Source organism: Calidris pugnax, unplaced genomic scaffold, assembly GCF_001431845.1.
Source record: "Calidris pugnax isolate Ruff unplaced genomic scaffold, ASM143184v1 scaffold203, whole genome shotgun sequence".
Taxonomy (NCBI): domain Eukaryota; kingdom Metazoa; phylum Chordata; class Aves; order Charadriiformes; family Scolopacidae; genus Calidris; species Calidris pugnax.
Window position 1 is genome coordinate 941,324 of NW_015090928.1, and position 23,311 is coordinate 964,634.

A 23,311-nucleotide genomic window follows, 5' to 3' on the forward strand; every position below is an offset into this window, starting at 1 on the left:
TAGGCATATTTGTTCTCTGCTTTTCAAAGCCTTCTGCTTCTGCCAGATTCCTTAATTACTGTTTTATCTTTATTTTCAGAGGGATGAGAAATGTCCATTCTCCTACTCTCCTTGCTTGCTCTCAGGCTCTGGAAAAGAAACCAAAAATACACGAGCAGCAAAGCTGAGAAACGTGTGTCTTTAATCATAGGAGCGAAGATGTCACATCTCAGAGCCAGTTTAAGTCTTTCAGGGTTTATTAGGACAAATGCAACTTCATATAATTGTTTGGTTTTGTTGCCTGACTCAGAAAATAAGGCAGTGAGGAACCAGCTTGGCTGTTTTTAGCCTGCTTTACTGCCTCCGCTGCAGGAGTTTGGCTGTAACCTGTCACACAGGAGGCACTTCTGGAGAGAAGAAGTTATGGTGTCCTCCCATGAGTGCACGTAGTGCTTAACACGCAAGGTAAGGAGGCAAGAAACTTTCAGGCTATGTCAAAAGAGAGCAAAGCAGCAGAAAAATAACAAAGGTAAGAGAAAGGCGAAAAACCATGTTGCACTTTTATTATGTATGGGTTTTGCCATTTTTTTTATATTTAGTAGAATTTTTGGAAGGATGCTTACTCAAATTCTAGCAAATCAAACTCAAGGAAAAGACTAGCATAACGTAATAAAATAACCTTTGCTTTCTAAAATGCAAAATTGTGTTCAAACTCTCCTCCTGTCCAATCCACGGCAAGCTTTTCTCAGTGCATTCTTTTCCTGGCTGTGAAGCGATGGCCACACTGGTGCCCTGTCTAACTCTCCTATAAGGACTTTAACCTGAATCACTAGTTGGTGAATCCATGCTCCTGTGCTTCATCACCACTTGCAGTGTACCCTGGAAATTGTGGATTCAGAGGTGTTCTCCAAGCAGCCAGCAGAAACCTAGTTTTCTTGCTCCCTCCTTCCTTACCGAAAAGTTAAGCTAAACAAGCCTCAAGCTTCAATTCCAGGCTGGATTTTTCTCACCTGTTTCGATACAGTCTTTTTCTTCTCCTGTAATCAGTTTTAAGAAACCTGAGCTCTAATGTGCTTGCAAATCTGAATGACAAATTGCTTAGAGGCAATCTAGAAAAATACTATGACCTACAAAGCAAGGAAACCGTGCTCCACTCCCACTCAAACCACTAGAAAACAGGTCATATTCACTTCGAGTTCCCTCAAAGCATTTTGGAGAAGCTCTTTGTCTAGCAAAGAAAGGAATCTGTATTTCTTCTGATGATACATGAATTAATCTTCCTCTAAAGTATCTCAAATTTGATACTAACCTCCCCTCCTCATACTTAAGTAGGGATTTACATTGTTTTTATATATATAATTATTTTATGGTGTTTTTTTTTTATATATATATAAATAATTCCATTTTCTTAACCTACTAAATGAGAGCTATAAAAAAAATTGAAGCCTATCATAAAATATTATTGGAGATTAAATATTTTTGCCAGGAAAAACAGTAGCAGGTCCTGGCTCTGTGCTCCTTATGCACCACTTTGAAGAGACCTGAATACCACCAGTGGCACCTACCTCTAGACTGGGAACTCCTCACTCACGGCTTTTGCCTTATTTGGTGCTGTTAACAAAGGGAGCTGGTCACATTAAACTCAGTAAATACTGAAAAAACACTTTGAAAGTAGCCCCTTGATTCACGTGTACTTGACCAAAGATCTGAGTGAAATGAGTTAACTGCAAATACGTGCTCTTTGTACTTTTTTGTTAATGAAATGCAGTTAAAATTCAGAGACATTTCAAACTCTCTGAGAGTAAACATTGCATTTTAAGGAGTTATTCCGCCTTTTGGAAATTTCCATTGAAGATTTCACTTGAAAACGAACTAGTCATTAGTTTATAACTGGCTAAGAGAAAAATTCTAACATGAATGGTTTGTGTGAAGCCATATTTTCTTTTGCCAATTTGCAAAGATTTATTCTTTAAATTACAGGATTTACCTACCTATATTATTGTAGTTCAGTGTTGCAAGTGTACATTAAAAACGACTGCTTTCTTTACAACGTTCAATCTCATCATGTGAGTGCAAGCTACTCTGTTTTAAATTCTAATTCCTATGTAAATACATTCATAACTCCCTCAAAACAGTAACCGCAGTAGTGCATTTTGTACAATGAATTTTGAGACAGATTATTTTTAGAAAATACACTTTCAAACAGCTGCTCCAGATAGCAGGTAAAACACAGGACCCAGATAGTTTCCATAAAGAGAAAGAAGCACCACTTCAGATCTTGTAATAAAGCTGAAAGCGGCACCCTAATGAACATTTGCTGCATCATCCATCATCATGCCTTGTTCATTTACATTTTGCAGCACCCAAGCTGCTCATTAGCAAATGCCTACCTACTGGCAAAGTAAAACAAAAAAGATGTTCGGCTTCTCTTTGGATATTAAATGGAGAAGTGATTACATCTTTTTTTTTTCTGGTGAAGAGAGAGTTTACTAATGAAACATCAAAATGTTTGATTTTAATAAAGTGTTACATAAATACCTATTACAGTCAAATTAAGCAGATAAATTCCATTTTCAGATCTACAGGGCAGATTTTAATCTGGCTTGCAGTCTGTTTCTATGTAAGAAAACCTGGACTTTACCAGGACAGCTCTTGCATGTACATTATGCATATCTTGATTTGTTCCTTTGTATGACAGCTTAATTTCAGGTGTACAGTGTTGCAGCAGCTCCAGTGCTGGAGGCTCTTAATCTGTGTTTTGCAAGCCTGCCTTTGTCTCCAGGCTGAGGTCTTATTGTATTTTCATTACTTATTAAAAATAGCTGGTAGTATTGTCAAATCAGTGGGATTAACCTACTTTAAAACGGAAATTAGGTCAGTTACTATATTCATGCCCAGCCTTCAGCTCTCACGTACAGTTCCAGCTCTCTTGCATCCTGCAAAACGGGCCGTTCCCCATGGAAAGCGCAGCGCTGCGTGCAGCCGCCTGCTTCATCCCACACCCCGGCCTCACGCCGAAACAACAGAAAAAGCTCTTCTCATCAGTCTCTGCTGATACAAACTTCTGTACAAGGAGTGGTGTTTCTCCTCTAGCCGAGAGGTGCTCCATTAGTAGGTTGTGTGTGACAGTGAAGACAAATTGGGCTGGTACATACTTCTGATTTGAAACACGCCCGAAAATCAGACTCCAAAAGATGTTTTGAGGTTACCTAGGATCACCCCTTCCAATCCTACCTTAACCTGAAACAGAGACTGAGGTGGAGCAGTCAGCGTCGGAGGGACACACTCTGCCAGCCACTAAGCTGCGTGTCCCCTCTGGCCAGGGCACTGGGGAAGGGGACAGTACCCTACTGTCAAGGCCTACAGGTCTTGATAGTGATTGTGGCGTCTGAAACACGGGGCACATGGGGAGAAAGAAGCAATTCCTCACACCCTGTGCAACTGCTGCAGGCTGGGTGGCAAATACAAGTCCCAGCTGCTTCTCTGCCACGCCACGAGCAGGAACACAAGTCCTCATGATATGAAAGGCTCAGCAGAACATGCCTCCACTCACTCCAAACTCAGCTTTTTGAGTCCTCTTGGCCTCTTCTTTTTTTTCACTACAGTCACTAAGTAAAGCATAAGGTCAGAAATGGCACTGTGCATTTAGGCAGGGGAGTCTGTTGTGTGTCACCAGCCAGAGCTCACTCCTGCCTAAAACCTGCAACTGCCCCCAGAGCTCCAGCACCGAGCTCCTCCATCTGCTGCTCTCAGAAAAACATTTATTCTGCCTCCATTTTCACCGTGCCAAGGAACCCTCATTATGGCCTTCCCAGCAAGGACAAGACTGACTTCCAGATAATACCCCAAGAGAAAGGCAGAGAGAGAGAGAGTGTTACCCTTCTGATAATTCCTCCTCTCCAAACCAGTTCACAGTCACACTCTCGCTTTCTCACTAGGGCAAGAAAATCAACATGTAGGAAACTGTACTGCTGCTACGGGAAATTTAGACAGCTAGCTGTCTGTATCTAGGAAAAATAATTGAAAGTTAATAGCATGTTTTTTCTCTTTCCTCTCAGCTTCAAGCTCACCTACAACTAACAAAGAGACTGCAATTTCTGCATATTAATTACAGTCTAGAAAAGGAGACAAAGAGGCAAGAAAGTAGGACAGATCCACACTGTACAGGGCATTCCTTTCTTGGCAAAATGAGCTGCCACAATTCAACCTTTAGCATTCCTTGGTATCCATTTCTCCTTTCCATGCTTACCCACATGCATAGTTATTGCTGAGAAAGGCTGAATCACCAGGAAGCTTAAGACTACTTAAGGAACATGAGAGCTGCTGCAGAACCATCCCCACAAATGACCATTCAGAAAAGCCTCAGGAATCCTCATAAACCCCCTCATGACTCCTTAGCATAGTACTTTTCAGCAGATGACAGAAAGAAAACCTTTTCGAGGATTTTATTTTTTTTTAGGTGTCCAGAGAAGGCAGAGAGCAAAGCAGCACACAGCACATCCAGACTGTCCTGTCCTCTCGGGGTAGCTTAAAAACAAATGTCTAGGTTCCATTAAACAGCATTCTTTACACACTCTCTTCTCCATCTTCTCTAGGCAATACATGCAATATGCAGGCAAAAGGACATTGCCAGGGGGGTGCCAGTGAATCCCATCAGGCTGGGACTGACAAGTTTTATCTAGAGCTTTTTCTTTTCCTGTTTTCCAGGATCATCTTCACACAGGAGCCAACTGCACATTCCTTTGCTGTGAAGCAGATCTGGATTTTCTAACATGATGTTGCTTCCTCAACTTTCCCCAAAATACATGTGTAGCCTCAAAGAAGAAATCAATGGCAGCAGCAGTAAGCAACATGCAGATCAAAATAGCATTTATCACTTCTACAGCACATGCTGGCTTTTTGTTTTTAAACTCCGCAAAACACAACCAAGAAGCAGAAGCAAGTTCCAAAGACATATACAACCCAAATCAGCTCACACAGGTAAATGAAATGACAGAGATGCCAACTGCAGGATGGACAACCTAAGAATAAAAAGATGTTTGCAACATCTTTACATTTTTCTGGGTCATTACAGAGTCACATCTTCATTGCGTAATAAGTGCTCATTTTGCATCATTAAACGTCACTCCTCCTCAGAGTTAATGGCGTCTAAAGAACCAGGGATAATCTTGCACCTGAATTAAATAAATACCACTACAAGTTCTTGTTTTGTAGCAACATACTACATCCCTGGCATTTTCCTCGTAAATTGGAACATATCACAGACAAACACTATAAGCAATGATCTTGGAAGAAGGCAGCCCACCCTGCTACTCTCAGCGTGGGTGGTGGGCAGGGTGTTCAGCTCTTCCTCCATAGAAGCAAGAAATGACATTTTACAGAGTTCAGATGTTCTTTACCTTGTAGCAAACATTGCTCTCAGGGAAGAGAAGGTAGCAGCGTCCTCTTTCAAAGCCTTCAGCTCGTTTCGCAGCTTCATCATTGTCTCCGTAACCATTGCTTTCTCATTTTCATACTTGCTTTTTAAGTTGGCAAGGGCTACCTCTGCAGTCTATTGTTTACCAAGAAGAACAGAAACGTACTAGTTAATGAAACTCTTCATAAAGTGGCTGGCTAAGAGATTTCTAATCACTACTCACATAATGAAACATTTACTTCCTACTGGAATGTTAAACTTCTGGTCAACTTTTCTTGTACAAATTAAATACAACTTCATTTTTGAACACTAGCAACAGATCAGACATATGGCTCTCCTACTCCCATTAACCATGCAGCAGCATCCAGGAAGTTACAAAAAATACATTTAGTGATGCCTATCTCCAACTACTAAAAGAAATCAAACTTTACATACTTCAACACAAAGAACAAAGTAGTCTATATAGTATCTCTATATTTAAATGACTATGTCTATATTTAAATCTCTAAATTTAAATCAACCACCTGCACAGTTCTGTAACACTTACAGCATTTTTCCCATCTCACACTTTGGGACACCTTTTTTAAAATGTACACAAGAAAACTGAAATTATATATTGATGTCTTAAACACTGTATTTATTTTTTTTAAGACAACTTCAATTTGCATTATTTTTAACTTTAGAGGAGACAAAGAAGAATGTCACAGTGTCTTAACAGCAGTTACTTTCATCTGCTGCACTGCTAATGTGTATCAAATGTGACAGCCTAATCCCAAAAGACTAATTTTACCTTTCACCCGTTATTTTGACCATGTTCTTATATCACACCCTTATCTGGAAAGGCTTTCTTTTCGTTTGCAATTTGAGACAGAAGAGTACATAAGTTTATGAACTCTTTTAAGGGCAACAACTAGGATTCTTTTAAGTAGAAAATAAGATTTACCTCTTCGTTTTAGACAGGCAGTAGATTGAAGTTACCTTAAACTTAATAAAATGTCTCATGAGTATGTGACAAGCAAAAGTCAGTTAAAGCCCCAGCACTCAGCTTTACAGTACAACAGTGTGTGCCCCTAATGAAACAACCTGCTTTAGCCTTGGATCCAACAAGTACCAGCAACAAAAGCCTCACTGAGCTGAGGGTATAGGCAGTGTGACCTCAAAGCCAAATTCTTTTGTAAGACCCAATTACCTGTTTGTTGGCCTTCAGCACAGTTCTCAGAGTTGCTATCTGTTCTCTCTTGGTGCTCAGCAGAGACTTCAGCTTCAGGATTTCTTCCATGAGAGCTTCCTTGTCTTTGTCCACCACTGGCCCAAGTTCTTGAGTGGCAACACGCTGCCTGGACAATTCAGTTGTTCTGTCCACAGCAGCTTGCAGGTGCTTGATCTGATCCCGGATTATAGCGATCAAGTTGTAAATGTTCATTGGTTCCTTCCGAGGATCTGACACAGGAGATGGTAAAGATGACACTGGAGATGGGCTGCTGTCACCGCTTCCATTCTCTGTCTTTCCTAGCTCTATAGTTAACAGCCCCTTAGAAAGAAGAATGGGAGACCTTCTTCCCTTGGTCTCTGGGCTACTGCGTCCGCCTTTACCTTCTTTGTAGTAATCCAGCATCACTCTGTTTGGAGTTTCATTGTTGCACATGCAGACGTGGTGGTATAAATTGGCCAGTTCTTCACTGAAGGTGACTAGTTCATCTTGGGCCACACTGAGGCTGCCCTGTGTTTCTCCAGCAACATCACTGACTTTCTTCAGCTCCTTCTCCAATCTGGCCACCTGTTCTCTATCAAGCCTACTGGATTTTTCTAGTGAGGTGATCTTTTCAGTGAGAGCTTGGCTTTCAGTCTCGTATCTGCTTTTCTCTTCCTCATACTTTGACTCGCATTCTTTGTATTTCGCCTTAAGATTTTTAAGCTCTTCTTTTAGGTCAGTAATCTCGGCCACAGCCACTTTGTACTTGCACTCCAGGATCTCTGGCCCATTGATGTCAACTTCATAATAATCTCCATCTTCATGACTGTCTCGGTCCTTCTCATTGTCAAGGGCAGACTGACGTTCCTTGCTGACCTGGAGCTTCTTCATTGCGTTCAGATTTTCTGTGAGTCTGCCAACTTTCTCGTGCTGCTCTGAGAGGGCCCCCCGTGTATTTTCCAGCTGCTTCTGAGATTCCTGTAGCGTTGTTAGCAAGTTCACCTTTTCTCTTTCCATCTGAAATGCAGGAACACAGACATCTACTTAAAGGAAATTGTATCACTTAAATGGTTTTATCATAAGAGAGTGCAACTTAGCCAAAGTCCATATGGTTACAGAAATCTGATCACTTGCACATTACAGAAAAGACTATTTAATTTATTCTAAAACTATCTCAAGAAGAATGTTCCTTGCCAGTTTTTTCTCATGTCCACTCCAAAATGCACGCTCTTATGCACTGCTTCCATAGCTGATGGTTTCATTCTGAAAACATCCTTTCACCTGAAGATAAGCTAAATTTTACTTGATAATTTGGCAATATAACAGTAAATATTAGAAAACATGCAGCTAGTCCATGGTGGAAGATTGGAGCTTCATGAAAGATGCAGAAATACAGAAACTTTTAAAGTTTCTCCTCTGAAAGTTCTTATTTTCAAAAAAACACGGCATTTTTTTTTCCACAAAGGAAGGGTTCTTATGGAACGCTTAAAAAATGCTGGACAAAATAACTTTAAAGCACTTCTACACAACACAAATCTATACCAAACTTTCCAACCAATAGCACAAATGTAACACAGAAATGCTTGGTACCGATTAAAACTTCACGTTCCTCAAACTAATTACAGAAAACAGTTACGGTGTACAAAACTCCTTTTCATGAAGATGACTGGAGTAACTATCAATTTTTGAACAAAATATTATCTTCCTTGCTAGCGATACAATGAAGCAGACACAGCATGTACTGCACAGATGATACATTACAACTTTCTTCCAAACTCAGGACATGACCCATATGGTTACAGAAATCTGATCACTTGCACATTACAGAAAAGACTATTTAATTTATTCTAAAACTATCTCAAGAAGAATGTTCCTTGCCAGTTTTTTCTCATGTCCACTCCAAAATGCACGCTCTTATGCACTGCTTCCATAGCTGATGGTTTCATTCTGAAAACATCCTTTCAGCTGAAGATAACCTAAATTTTACTTGATAATTTGCAATATAACAGTAAATATGAGAAAACATGCAGATAGTCCATGCTGGAAGATTGGAGCTTCATGAAAGATGCAGACCTGAAGATAAGCTAAATTTTACTTGATAATTTGGCAATATAACAGTAAATATTAGAAAACATGCAGCTAGTCCATGGTGGAAGATTGGAGCTTCATGAAAGATGCAGAAATACAGAAACTTTTAAAGTTTCTCCTCTGAAAGTTCTTATTTTCAAAAAAACACAGCATTTTTTTTTCCACAAAGGAAGGGTTCTTATGGAACACTTAAAAAATGCTGGACAAAATAACTTTAAAGCACTTCTACACAACACAAATCTATACCAAACTTTCTAACCAATAGCACAAATATAACACAGAAATGCTTGGTACCAATTAAAACTTCACGTTCCTAATTACAGACGTAATTAATTACGTCTATTACGTCTATTACGTCTACGTAACTAATTACAGAAAACAGTTACGGTGTACACAACCAATAGCACAAATGTAACACAGAAATGCTTGGTACCGATTAAAACTTCACGTTCCTCAAACTAATTACAGAAAACAGTTACGGTGTACAAAACTCCTTTTCATGAAGATGACTGGAGTAACTATCAATTTTTGAACAAAATATTATCTTCCTTGCTAGCGATACAATGAAGCAGACACAGCATGTACTGCACAGATGATACATTACAACTTTCTTCCAAACTCAGGACATGACTGCTGGCTTCTTTGCATCAAAAAAACCAACCCAAACAAAAACGAGCAGAGCTATGATTTTCTGCTGACAAACATTTAACATCCTCAAACTCCAAATCAATCAGAGCCTTTGCAAATATAGTTCACATGGTATGGTGGTCACGTCAGATATTGAAAAGACCGAAATTACAACCCAAATAAACTCTAGCAGCTATTTGGAAGCACACAGTTGTTTAGGAAAGCCATTTACCTGTACAAGCTGTTGTTTCAGCTTCTGGATTTCAGAAATGTTTAGTTCACTCAGAAGATCTGAAACCAGACTTGGGGCTGGAGGGAAGCTTTCATTTTTCTTGGGTGTTGATGCACTATTCTTGCCATTGCTGAGTTTGCTGAGGCAGTTTTGTTCAAATCCATTAATGATTTCATCATTATTGGGCTCTGTGGCTTCATCGCTGAACTTCAGTCCATCCAAAGAGATGTTCAGGTGGCTGTTGTACATGGAGTCATTGATGTTCATGTAGTGAGAGAGCTCCTTACGAAGATTGTTCTTCTGCTCCCGCTCTGTCTTCAGCGTCTCTAAGGCCTCCTCAAGCTGGCGTTCAGAGATCTCCTTCAGCCGTATGGCATCTTCTAGCTGGCTGTTGAGAAATTCTGTTTCCTCTTCAAGCCTTTTGATTTCATGTTTCAGGCCTTCGAACTCCACCTGAAGATATACAAATGGAGGGGAAAAAAAAAACCCTAATGAAAATGTTTGCCTGCGAGGCACCAAGTAATTTTACTTTTAAATGCTTGCTTTCATTAAATATGGTGAGAATAGAATGATTTTTTCAGTTCGGGCACTATGAGTGCAAACACTTCTCACATAACTTACCTTCACAGAGAGCATGGAATAAAGTTTCTAAGCAAACCGTTGAATGAGCTGAGTTATTCCAATTTAAGACAGGTGGGAGATACAGGGTGTGATACCGAGGCGTTACAAAACAGGCTTTCCTAGCACATTATGCAAACTCTTTCCCTGTTTGATTAACAAATTCCTTGGCCAACCCTCCCACAGACTCAAGCTCAACACTTCCAAAAGCCAGCATTGCAAAGCTATGCCTCTGACACTGCTGCACTGCTGTTAGAATATGCCACTGCGCTTAAAACCTAGCTATCAAACTCTGCTTTTATACATTCAAAATAAAATGTTTTATCACTTCTGTCATCATCATTTCAGTACATCTTGAAAGCTACAATTCACTCTACACTCAGACTCATAGTACTGCCACATGAGATTTGATGGCATGCTATAAGATTTTACCTGTAAAATTGAATTTTTAAACCTCTTGCACTCAAATTATGAACACCAACCATAACTATAAAATTCTGAATCAAATTCTGAAAAACAAGCCTAAGGAATACCTTTTCCTTACCTTGAAATTAAGGAAAAAACACCACATGATATATGACCCTATGTATTTTTGCCAGCTGCTAAAAGAATCTTAGATGCCAACCGCACCAGTCTGGTAGTGCTGAATCACACCCCATTTAAAAACCAGGAACCAGTCATGGTAATTCAATTTTGCAAGTTAAGCCTGGGAAAACTTGATGGCTTCTTCTAGTTATGTCAGTGGGATAATTAAAGCTTAATAAAACTCATCAAGTAGGATTAGGAACAGATTAGAACAGGTCCAACCTGTAAATATCACACATATCAGTGAAGTCAATGTGATAAATATTGACATGGAGCACCACCTGGATATAAATGAAATACACCAAGTATCCCAAACACCTCGCCTGGTAGTACAGCTTTCACTTGGAACACTGAAGGAGCTCTGAAGCAAACCCTAATAAGCTTTTGCTAAGTGTTCACGACAACAGATGGTACTAACACCACTGTTTTCTTCAAGAGCTTTTATTTCAGGAATATGATACGTTTTTCTCAATTGAACCTTGAGTTTTACTTATACAATGAGACTGGCAGGCACCTGAACAATAAAACCAGCAAGTCCTCAATTGATAGAGAAAGATTAGTGAACTGTATCAAACACTACATCTAATCTAATTGCCTCCACAAATGATAACTCAGGGAAACTCTTGAGTTTTTACAAAAATGCAGTTTTCTAAAGTTATGAAAATAGCTGGAACTGTGCAATTAAACGTGACTTTTAAGATTGGCAGTCACACAGGTCTGACAACATAGAGCTACTATAACAGTAGTCCAAGTTTAATGAAAGTAGCTGGAAAAGGGTAGAAGTACAGAACTGGAGAGAAAATGTAAGCACTAAGTAGTAATAAAGACACATGCTCAGAAATACAAACAGTTAGAGATATTGTAGAAGACAATGGACAGAAAGTATTGCAAAGAAACACTGAAAAACTACTGTAACAAAAAGACTAAACCAAATAACAAAGCAGAATGGTAGAGACTTCATTTCCATCAAAGAAAGAGAAGGCAATGGAAGAACCTGGAGGTCAAAGTAGATAAAGACAATAAAGTCTTGTAACTGAATATAAACAGTCAGAAAGGTCTTAAACATTTTGGGACAACTCTTGGTACTAAAAGATAGAGCTTGTAGTCTCAAAAGCAGTACAACCATAGAAAAAGAAGTGGTTGGACGTTCAATCAAGACAGAATCATGCTGTAACACAGGGATTAACTACCCCCTACACAGGGATTGCTACCGAAGCGATGCTTACTATTTTGAAAAACTTGCCTGATTTTGCTTCAGGACAGAAACCTGTTTCTGGAGACAGATATTCTCCTCCTCAAGCTCAGTGTAGTCTTGCAGCAAACGCGCTTCTCGGAATTTATATTCCTTAATATCGTCTCGCAGACGGGCCCTTTGGATCTCCACGTTCTGATTGACCTGGAAAAACAAACAAACCCCAAAATGATAGTGATTTGACCAGCCGCAATCAAATTTCAAAATTTTATTGTTCCTTATGTGCACTAATCAATTAGAACACAGTTGCCTATAAAAATAGTATCCAGATATTCAGCACCTGTACCCGTGAAGTGACCGGATGATTTTCCAAGCAGTTCTAAATCAGCTCAAAAAAAATGCAAGCTCATGAAAGACACAGCTGAACAGTTCATCTAGTTAGGTTTTGGCATCTTATTTCTATTTTCATCTATCCAGCAGCCTAGCCAAGAAAGCTTCACCCTCTGGTACCTGAACTCAGATTCCCTGAGAGTTCTCCACTTTATGTCAGAAACAAGAGTGTCAGCAATGAATAAAATATGGTCTCGGTCCTCTTGTGAGTGTGCAGCAGGAACACAACAGGTATCAACAGGCACCTACAGAAAACTAAGAGATGAAGGAGATGTTTGCAGCAGGAGCAAATACCAAGACTTGAATCTGACAGGTTGAACACAAACATAGAATCACCTGCAACCGTTAAGGCAAATAAATTTAAATTACAGCTCCCTTGCATGTCAAGTGGAGATTAGACTATATAAACTTGTCTGCTTATTTTTAGCAATAAAGAGAAAAGCACTACTTCCCAGAACACTGAAAAGCTAAAATAAACATGAATTTCTGAAACCAGACACTACAGTACAGCAATGCAAGTGACAAGTTGCTATGTCCTGTATTTCATGCCTGAGGAAGTGTTGGTTCTATCTTTGCACAAACCCAGAGCCCCAGGGAAAGAAGCACCAAAGGGGGCTGAGGGCTACTGGCTGACATGAATTCACACCTTAACTTGTTAACAACTGAAATGAAGACCTTCTGCCTTTGGCAGAAAGAGCCTCCAGCCAGATAATCCAAACTGTTTAAAAGTTAGGATCGCAAAAGGCTCTTGCATCAAACTGGGTTTCATACAAATTAGATCTTGTCTGCGATTTTCCCCATTCCCAAATAAGTGAAATGCAATGGAAGATCTCCCACAAAGCTACCAGCAAGCTTCTCTCCACACCATTCAGGTTCCTTTGTTCCTCTTCCTCCCTGGATGATCTTATCATTCTCTTTGCAGAGTTAATGCCTGGAGAAATCATTGGAGTCGGTCTTATTTGGAGAAAGAATGGCTTCTGTCCAAACCTGCCCATTTAATTCAGAGCAACAGTAAGAACTCATTATTTAATGTAAAAGTATTGTCATGCTCTGTCTAGCACAAGAAAAACTCATTCTATCTCAGTGTGTGCAGGAAGGCCAGATTTAAAAATAGCTCCCTTGTTTCCTGATCAGGAAAGGAAGATACAACCTAGGCTTACTGGCTGTTTAGCAAGCTGTACATTTAGCTTGCTCTTAGTGTTTTCTTGTCAAATAAATGCATGTGCTTGCAAGGTTACACTGGGTGCCATGCCAAATGGTAGGATTTTTTCGGCAGGAAAGAGAAGCTACTGCATCCTTCCCTGACTGGATTTTTCTATTACCCAAAAAGAAAGTGTATTTGAAGACAGACAACACATAGACTGCACATGTTCTCACAGATGGTGTTCCACTGTTCCTCAAGCACACAGAAGCGAGCTGAGTTTGAACCTTTCTGTGACTCTTGTTGATTCAGTGGCTTCATCCTTCTTCCTCTGCCCTGAGCAACCCCAAGCACAGGGGAGAAGGGGGAGCTGGAACACAAGGGCCACAAGCTGGCCAGGCTCTCACCTGTACAAGAAGTCTCACCTCCACCCAAAGCAAATCATATAGCACTTATGAAATGTCATTACTACTGTATGGAGAATTGATGGCCATATAATCCCATTGAGTGTTGGAGACCAGGCTGGATGGGGCTTGGAGCAACCTGGTCCAGTGGGAGGTGTCCCTGCCCATGGAAGGGGGTTGGACTAGGTGGTCTTTAAGGTCCCTTCCAATGCAAATAATTCCATGATTCTATGATCTAGCTGACAAAACCTCTCAACTTCTCAACCTAGAGAATATTCCCACTACGCAGAAGCCTATCATCCATCCTGCCCAGGAAAATACTGTGATCTGAAAGTGATTTCACCTGATCTGAAGGTCATAGACCACTCTGCTTCTGCTGCTAGAGAGCTTGTCTTATGTGTTTTTATCCTCTCAGCTTTGCCTCAGCTGTTGCATGGACCACTCTGAGCAGGACCGGTGCTAGAAAAGGCAGGGATCTCCTCAGGACCAGTTTGAAGCCACCCTCACATGCATATTAAAGCCACAACTGCCATCCCTCATGACTGCCAAATGCCTGCACCTTAGCACCTACTTTTCTAGTAAACTCCAGCACAAAGTTACATATAATTTGACCCTGAGTATTAAAATAATTGAGACAAAAATCTCAAGGTAGCCAATTCCCTCCTTTCTTTTGGGCATTGCAGAGCCTGAATGCTGTGTGTTTGGGCTCCAGGTCACCAGCCCAAGGCTAGTCTTGCCAGCGAAGCTGTTTCAAGGTTTCTGTTCCCTCCAACTCCACCAGATCCTGAGCCCACAGGCCAGTTTGAGCTCCCCCCTGCAGTAAAAATGTTCACACCTAATTTTACATGTCATTGTTATCATCCAGAGTCAAAATTTAGTTTGTCCAATTTTATTACTAATTCTAGGATTAGAATTAATGCTTCATGCAATAAATATTTCTAGATATGATAACTCCCTCTTGTGTTCTTCACAGGAAAGATTCACAAAAAAAGGATGCAGACTCTTTGAAAAAAATACAGTGTGGTTGAAAAGGACCTCACCTCATGTGTATTCTGTTTCTCTGGGGAGGAGAAAATCATGGAATCATTTAGGTTGGAAAAGACCCTTAAGACTACCAAGTCTGTACTGTTTGAGGTAAAACAGAACCAACTTTCTGTTCAGTAATTTTACTTCTTAGCTAGGCCTCCTCTAACTCTCAGAGATTGACAGCATTTTGTTGTTCTGTTAGTTCTCAGAGTGCTGAGACCAATGTTTATAGTCAATGCCAAGGAGCGGTGTGCAGAGAGGCTCCTTCTTATCCTTATTGCTTTAACAACCAAGGTCAGCCAATTTCGTTATTTGCCCCATTGGAGGGTCAGAAACGGAAAAGTGCAGAGGGTCCCACCTGCAGGGAGGAGGGGACAGGAGAGGAGACCCCAGACTGACCAACGGGGTCTTCCATCCCATCTGCCCCGTGCTCAGTACAAAAGCCAAGGGATCAAAGGGTCAGCCTCTTTCTTTAATGGCCAGTGTTAGAGGAGGACCCCTGTCTGTTCCTCTGCCTTTGATCTTGATCCATATATTCCTGACTCCAGATCTGGAATCCAGTTCCCTTTAATGGCCAGTGTTAGAGGAGGACCCCTGTCTGTTCCTCTGCCTTTGATCTTGATCCATATATTCCTGACTCCAGATCTGGAATCCAGTTCCCATCTGTCACCGAGTCCAGTCTGGGACTTCCCCAGTGCCTGCCATCCTGTGAGCTTGATAAGGTTTTGTATATATTGTATCTATTTCCTTTTTATTTTATTATTAATATATCATTAAAGTAGTTCAGTTCCTTCTGAATCCGTAATCTCCTGATCTTTCCTCCTCTTCTCCGGGGAGCAAGAGGTGGGGGGCAAGCATCTGTCACATGTAATTGGTCAATTTGGCCTAAATCATGACAAAGCCCAACTGTTAACCTAACACCAGAGAGTCCATATTAATAAATTATATTATATTTATAATAGAATTTAATAATAGAATTTAATAATATAATTTTAATATATAAATTAATAAAAATAATTAATATAACATCATCTCTTAGGCATTTTATTAAATATCAGCAGGAAAATTGGGAAGACTAATCCTCGGACACTTCCATAACTTAGCGCCGCCTTCTGCACTTTTTTGAAGAAGGTGCTTCAGCCAATGTTGTTCTGAATGCTGCCTTCACACTCACAGCTCTCACTCCAGAAGAGCCAACCTCAAAGCTACATCATCTACCCCAGGTACCACTGGTGAAATTAAGAACTCAAAATATGGACCATAAAGCTTTTCCAGGCACAAAACAAAAATTTCAAGTCATTCACTAGACATGAATACATCTAACAAGTTACATTATTTAGACTACAAAGACTAGCAGTTTAAAGTTGTGTGTGAAATTCACAGCTGCTCATCTGATTTTAATTGCATTTCCTTTGCATATGTAAGGGCTGGGGTGCTACAGCAAAGTATCACATAACTGTGTAATTAAGGGCTAGGATAGAAAATACCCCTAGAACAGAGGCAAATTATGATTGTATAAGAAACCAAAAATAATCTTATCCTATTTCTCAAGTTATGGGCTCTTTAAATTTTTTTTTTTTTTTGGTATTATAGATATAAAGCAAACCACTAATATTTGGGAGAAAAAAAAAAGCTAAAGTTCCATTAGATCCAACTGTTGACTATATATGAACAGAAGGTGTGGAAACCTATACTTTCCCTACTGCAGTGAAGATCACTGGTGTAACAAGGCTGCCATGGACAAACGCTTTGGGGGGGCCAGCAGCACCTCCTCATGATGCCCTTCTCTCTCTCATCTTCCTCAGACGCTGGAGCTACGCGAGTGTCTCATTTTTAAAAGTTTGCCCGTTCTTTTCTTACAGTAAAACTACTAAAAAAATAGTATAAAAACATTTATTTATATTTCTGCAGAGGAGAAATGCCCTGGTGGCCTGACTGCTTCCTCATTCACAGGAGAAACTGTCTCCAGCCACATCTGCACCCGTGTTACCCTGTGTGCACACATACTGGTGCAGCATAAGATGCTCCTTTGGGAAGGGAAAGATTTATAGATAAAACACCTGTAGGCAACATGGCTCAGGCAACCTTGAAATTGGGAAAAGAAGCAGTTTTATTTCTGATACAACCCCTATATAAAGTTCAGGCTGTATCACAACACGCACACATCAAATGGTGGGAAACAAAACCAAGTCTGGTGGGGACTGACTGCCAGGCACAGATATACCTATAGCTGCCTTCTACATGTGTAAAAACACATTACAACTATCACCTCAGACTTGTGCTTATGACATTTGTTCAGCATTCAACTATGCTAACTGACATGTGACACTCACTGAGTTACTCAAATGTCACCGTCATAGCTTTTATACTTTGATTCGGTTCATGAGCCACAGACATCTCTCTTTAGCCTTGCACAACAGGCATGGACCAGCCTTCAGATGCAAATCTGTGTTTATTCTAATTGTATCCAGCATCTGGGTCCTCTTCTCCAAACACTGCTTGTGAAATTACTAAGAAAACAGTTCTTATAAGTGACAGAAAAATCAGTGTGCTCTCAGGAGTGTTTTACAACACAAACACATTCAAAAGAAATATTGCAAAAGACAGGCCACACAACCAGTAGAGAAAGTCACTGTCTGCAGTCGGACTGTATTTTCCAGAATTTATAGCATGTATTTTTGGTGTCTTCTTCACACAAGTCCACTGGAGAAAAATGAAGTAGATATTATGCTAAACTGCAGTTTGGACCCTTCTCCACCCTTTTGTTGCAAGTCATGCCATGCCACAGTCTGCTGAAAAGCTCCTCTGCTTTCTTAAGCCTTGGTGTGACTGCAGACAGAGGTCGATACAAATAGGGAAGGAAAGAAGAAGGGGGAGCGCTGTGGCCAGTTAGAAGCAGAAGAAATACTGTTTTGTTTGTGTGTTTTCAAAGCAAAGTCAAGCTTTAATTGCATTTCATGCAGAAAAAAAATTACTGAGCCAAAAAACTCCCCAAGAGAGAGACAACTCATGTCCCAGTGAAAAGTCTTCCTTCCCATGTGCATATCTGAAATATTTCTCTCTGGGAAAGGGTTGGGGGGAAGAACCAAACAACAGAAAAAAAGAAAAAAAAACCCCAGCAGTAGCAACTGCAGCCAAAAGCAGGCAAGAAGCCCCAAGTCCAGCAGTGCAGCAATTGTCCCCAGCTCTGTGGCAGGAACCTGAACCAGACTTGGGTGCCACTTGGCCAGGGCTGCCCCTCTGGCAGTGTGACACCAGCACCTTGAGTTGTTCTGCAACTAACACTAAAAGAACTTCCTACAGTTTCTCACGTCACCCCTTTCAAGGTTGTCCTACACCTGGGCCAGACATATGCCCATTTTATGCATTTGGAGCCACTCAGCAAATCTGATCTGGTTTCTCTTTCCTAGCAGAAGTTGCAGTCTTACTTTCTATTTTTTGGACTAGGAAACATGATCTGAGAGCTCTAATTCACATGAGACATGCCCACTGCTCCCAAGCACAGTCAGATTGACCTCTGTGACAGATAACCTGCAGGGAACAAAAATCAGAGATGGCAGGGAAGAAGAGGTGGAATACGCACAACTCACAGTACATTTAATTCTCCTGCAGAAAATGGGGAAAAGGGCATACTAGCTATTTATCATAACTTATACATATGCTCCCAATAGCTGTGAAGTGTTAATGGGAGACATGCAGCTACACTGAAACTCTGTTAGCAAATGTGCACAATTGCCTGGTTTTTAGTTGTGGTGTTTGTGGGTTTTGTTAACCTCTCCATTATACAAACACCTACCCCATGTGTTGCTTACTATCTGTTCAAGTATTTGATCCAATCCAGAGTCAAATCCAAAGCACATCCTCCAAACCCTTTCTTTGTCATGGGAAGGGTTAACACCTGCGGAGGGTTAACACATGTGGCTGTGACGCTCACCTACTCTTGTTGAAGATCCTTGTACATGAATCCAGCCCTACTCCAGGGATGCTCTCCAACTGCAACCTTACAGCCCAGGCACAGATAGATACACCTCCCACCAAGCACAGGCTCTAGCTGCCCATCCAAACTGGTGGTTTTGCCCAGTAGCCCACTGGGCTCTAAACATAAGGTGTCTGGCACTGGTGCAAGCCCACGCAGGCAGCGGCGCGATGCCTTTACAGAAGCCAACAGATCAATGGTGGAGAAGAGGCTGGGAGGACTGGAATGAACCTTGTGATCAAAAGCTGGGGGCACTGATAAATCTCTGAGATTGGAGGGCAACTATTTCAGTCCATCCAAAAGAAGCCATTTTAAAACTGGAATAAATCAGTTACTGTTAACAGTCCGATTTCCATACAGGGATCTCATTACCTATAAAACTGAGCCATTTTTGAGCTGCAGGAGCGGAAGAGGGGATCTCGCTTCCCCTGTGCATTCCCAGCCATGCTGCTCCTCTGGAGACCCGAGCTGCTCCTCCTGCAGCACCTGGGCTCTGCACCAGGGCTCTGGCAAGTGTGGGAGCTGGCATGGAAAATGCTGACCCAAACCTGACAAGTGTTATGAATGGCACTCTGTAACATTACTATTACTGTCCCTGCCTTTCCTGCACTGCTTGCTAAGAGCAGTTAAACTCCAGCTGCTTTTCAAATCTCAAATCTGTATGCTTGGCATCGTTCCATCTCCTTCACTGCCACAAAGAAAACATTTAACTCTTCCAAGGCCTCCCAGTAAGTTTTTAGGTAGCTGCCATCTCTGACCTCCAGCAGGGCTGGTGGAGCCAAGTCCAGCTCTGAAAGGGGTCATTGCCACCCAAAGGGTCCCCAGGCCACCACTGCCCGCAGAGATGGGTGAAGCTCACTGCTGCACCCAGCACAGGTTGCCCACCGCCCCTCAGCAAGCGGGTTGTGAAGGGATTGCTGCGTGCCATGCTGGGATTTTCAGATGGTAGTGAAACAAGCTTGAGGTCGTTTGGGCAAACCTCCCTCAGGCTGAAAGGAGAAGGAAGAAGAGCTGGGTAACTGAGTCAACATACTTCTGCACCCAAGGGCTTGCTGTCATGGCCCTGGGTTTGGGAGGGCACAGGGATGCCAACCCCCTGGGGACAGCTGAGCTAGCACATACCTTAGGAATATCTGAGCTCAGCCTCCAGCTGCAGCAATTCTCCCTGTGGATGCAAACTAACAAGGGACTGGAAAGATGAAGCACACTCCCAGAAAAACAAAAAGAATGATAAACCAGTTAGGCGCACGCAAGAAGCATAAAGAGCTGCCTCTCCTGCAGTTTTGTCTTCAGCCCACACTCAGAGGAATAAAGTAGTACCAAAAATGTATTTCAATTAGTAGCACATTTCATTTTTTTTTAAAAGAGTATATTGTGACATCAAACATAATCCAAAATATAAAACCCTAAGATTACCTATTAAAAGCTAATAAACAAAATCTGTCATTTCCTATATCTGCACTCCTTAACAGAAAACAGCAATAAAACCTACAAGTGAGATACTGCGCTGTCTGGAGCAGCTGTGGTGCCTCTGAGGAGTCACAGAACAAGAGATCACAAAGCAAATTTTGAAACAGCAATTTGTTTAAATTGATTTCAGATCCTTAAAAGCTCTCAGGGTTTCATTTCCCAACTGAAGCATATGACCTGGACTCCTCTAATGCACCAGGTGTCCTAAGAGTCAAACACTCACAATCCACAGGCATAATTTGGTACCAAACTCAAACCAGACCAATTTCCCTATCTAGAAATTGGCCCACATCTCTGGTTTCAGGAAGACACTCCTGCTCTCGGGAGCAGCCACGCTGCTGGAATATGGCTTGCAATACACCCACAGCAGCCCTTGTCAGAAGGGGGACTTCAGTGGGTGAGGTGACCGGTGGCTGCCTGCTGGCCCTGCCTGTGGTGAACCTCCCTGTGCTGCCCGGCCACATGGGGATGGTCCCAGGCACCAGGAAGCCAGGGGACAGCAGCAGTGAGGAGCCGTCACCCGGGGGGGAAGCAGTCAGGAACCCCTAACACCATCGGACCTTTCCTCATCACCACCCCAGCCCAGGTCCTCAACAGCCTCACTTGTCCCCAAAGTCTAATGTTTTAGTATTTCCATAAACCACTTTTTCTAACCCGCTGATAACTTCTAATTGATTTTCTCCCTGGTCAAGCTTTTTTGTTGTTGTTACTTTTGTTTCTTGATTTTAACATCCTTCTATCAATCAGTGATAACCAACAACCAAAAACTCCCACTTCAATGATATTAGAGATCTGTCCCACACTGTGCCCCGTGCCTGTAGCCCAAAACTGCAGTTTTACTCTGCTGTTCCTTTGCAAATCTATGTTAGGTTTGCCTCATCAGAAATGTCCACAAACCACATATTTTCAATAATCTTAAGTACAAGTTTCTTTTGTTAATTAAAGCCTGCCCTCCTCTGCTACAAGGTCTTTTGAAGGCTCATTCATTTTCTTACTCATATTTCTTAATTTAATATTAAAGGCCTATTTTAAAGTTTCCATTAACCATTTCCAGCGGTGACAGTCTCTCCGGGCAGGTTTAACACCAGCGCTCTACAGCAGCAGGCCAGGAGCACGTTTATGGTATTTCAGCACTAGTACCACAAATGGGTCAGACTTAAAAGAATTTAAAATCAAAATAAAATAGACAAAATGTTGAAGTTAGTACAGTCATCAAAGATTAGAGGTCTCCTACTTACTTTAGCCATAACTAATTTGTATGTAAAGCATAAGATGAAAGCTTGGGCTAAATTCATACTCCCAGCATTAGTGGCCTATTTTCACAAGGTGCCCCACCTCCTGGCTGTGGAAAGTGATTAGTTTACACTCCCCGATTCTACTGAGATATATCTCAAAACTCCTAGCCTGGAGCTCCATCACTACTTCAAACAATTTTAATGAATTAAATCCCAAAGGTGCTATCTAAATTAATGATACCTATGGTACCACTTTATAAGTAGCAGAGGTATATGGAAGATTTTGCTTATATTTAGATTATGGAAGTGGTACTTATTTATAAGAAAATGCCACAGAATAAAAGAAAATACTGTAATTTATTTTTTTTAAATCCAACCTTATGGAGGCTGGATTAAAAAACACAAAATTGAAAAAAAGAAAAATTGAGCAGAGGCGAAGCAGACGCCTGGCAGCTCCAAAGACCTGGAGCTACATGGCACAAGTCCTGGGGTGACAGCCAACCCCCAGGAAGGCCCACCAGGTCCACCCACACGTGTGGGTGCAGCAGCCTTCCTTCCGAAGCTGGGGCCCTCAGAAACTCCAGCACCCATCAGCCTTAGGAAACCACGCAACCCATGGACGCAGCAAGTTCCATACCTTGATCCTGGATGAAAAGCATCTTCACTCTTCTTCCTGAGCAGGATCTGCTGATGGTATAGTCCTACCAGTCTTCACTCACCCAAAACCACCAACTTTCCTCATCTCTTTGCCTGCAGGAGCAGCTCCCTACACCCGCGCAGTCAGGCTCCCGCTGCTGAACCGGATCACCTGGCATTCCCAGTGCACATCTCTTGTTTCTCACCCATCAGCAACATTTTCTAGTAACGCTTCACACACAGCACACCCACCCGCACGAATTGCAAGTGTGCCCCCATGTTTTTAATGAAGTTGCCATGTATAACTTGCATTAAACTAGAGGCAGGACCTCTGGTGAGACAAAAAGGGTTGGGTGAGGAGGGATAGAGAGCAAGAAGGGAGTAGAGGGAGATTCGTGAGGGCATAACCCCACAGCCTGCATCTCTGTGTTTAAACAGGGAAACCACAGGTCACAACAGCAGGACTCAAGCAGCTTTCAGCAGCCTTGTTTACCACTTAGCAGGACAGACTTTAATAACTTTCTGATGACCTAATACAATTACTTCATATGTATTATGACTAAATGATGAAACCTTCCCTTTTCAGAGTGGTACCTCAGACAGCATGTTAACATCTAGCTTGTATTCTACAGAAATAAACATATGTGGGGACACAGCAAATTGGATCTTCATCAAACAATGCCTAAATGCTGTTTCCAGAAGTTTCCTTTGTCTCTTGACTGTTCTTTTACAGCTACAAGAGGCTTTGAAAAGCCAAAACCACCACTGGGTGCGTTGTTCTGAATGCACACACGCCACAGCAGCCTCTTCTTTGCAGGACACACTTTGGGCAGAGTAGCCAAGTTCTGCATTTGGCATACAGTACATTGAGGTTTTATACCAGTAACTAGCAAGATACTGTTTTATTCCCAACCACTTGCACTCAAAGTGCACGCTCTGTGCCTATTACAAGGCCACTGACCTATATTTCCATAAAGCAAGAAAAAAAAAAAAAAGAATCAATCTTTGGCCATACAAAAGTAAAAGACTGCCCTCTTTCTATAAAAAAGGAGTATTTTCTTAGGAGCTGTTTTTATAAGTGACGCTAAAATTATAGTGTATAAA

General features: G+C 41.5%; 1 protein-coding gene across 1 annotated transcript in view; it reads right to left on the reverse strand.

Annotated features, from left to right (window-relative positions):
- Positions 1-23,311, reverse strand: part of BICD2 (bicaudal D homolog 2 (Drosophila)) — a 74,054-nt gene that overhangs the window by 12,960 nt on the left and 37,783 nt on the right. Inside the window, exons 4-7 of the mRNA XM_014951529.1 lie at positions 11,981-12,133; positions 9,535-9,987; positions 6,585-7,604; positions 5,379-5,530 (exon numbers count right to left, since the gene is read on the reverse strand). Coding sequence (XP_014807015.1) covers positions 5,379-5,530; positions 6,585-7,604; positions 9,535-9,987; positions 11,981-12,133 — 1,778 coding nt within the window. The remainder of the gene's footprint in view (positions 1-5,378; positions 5,531-6,584; positions 7,605-9,534; positions 9,988-11,980; positions 12,134-23,311) is intronic.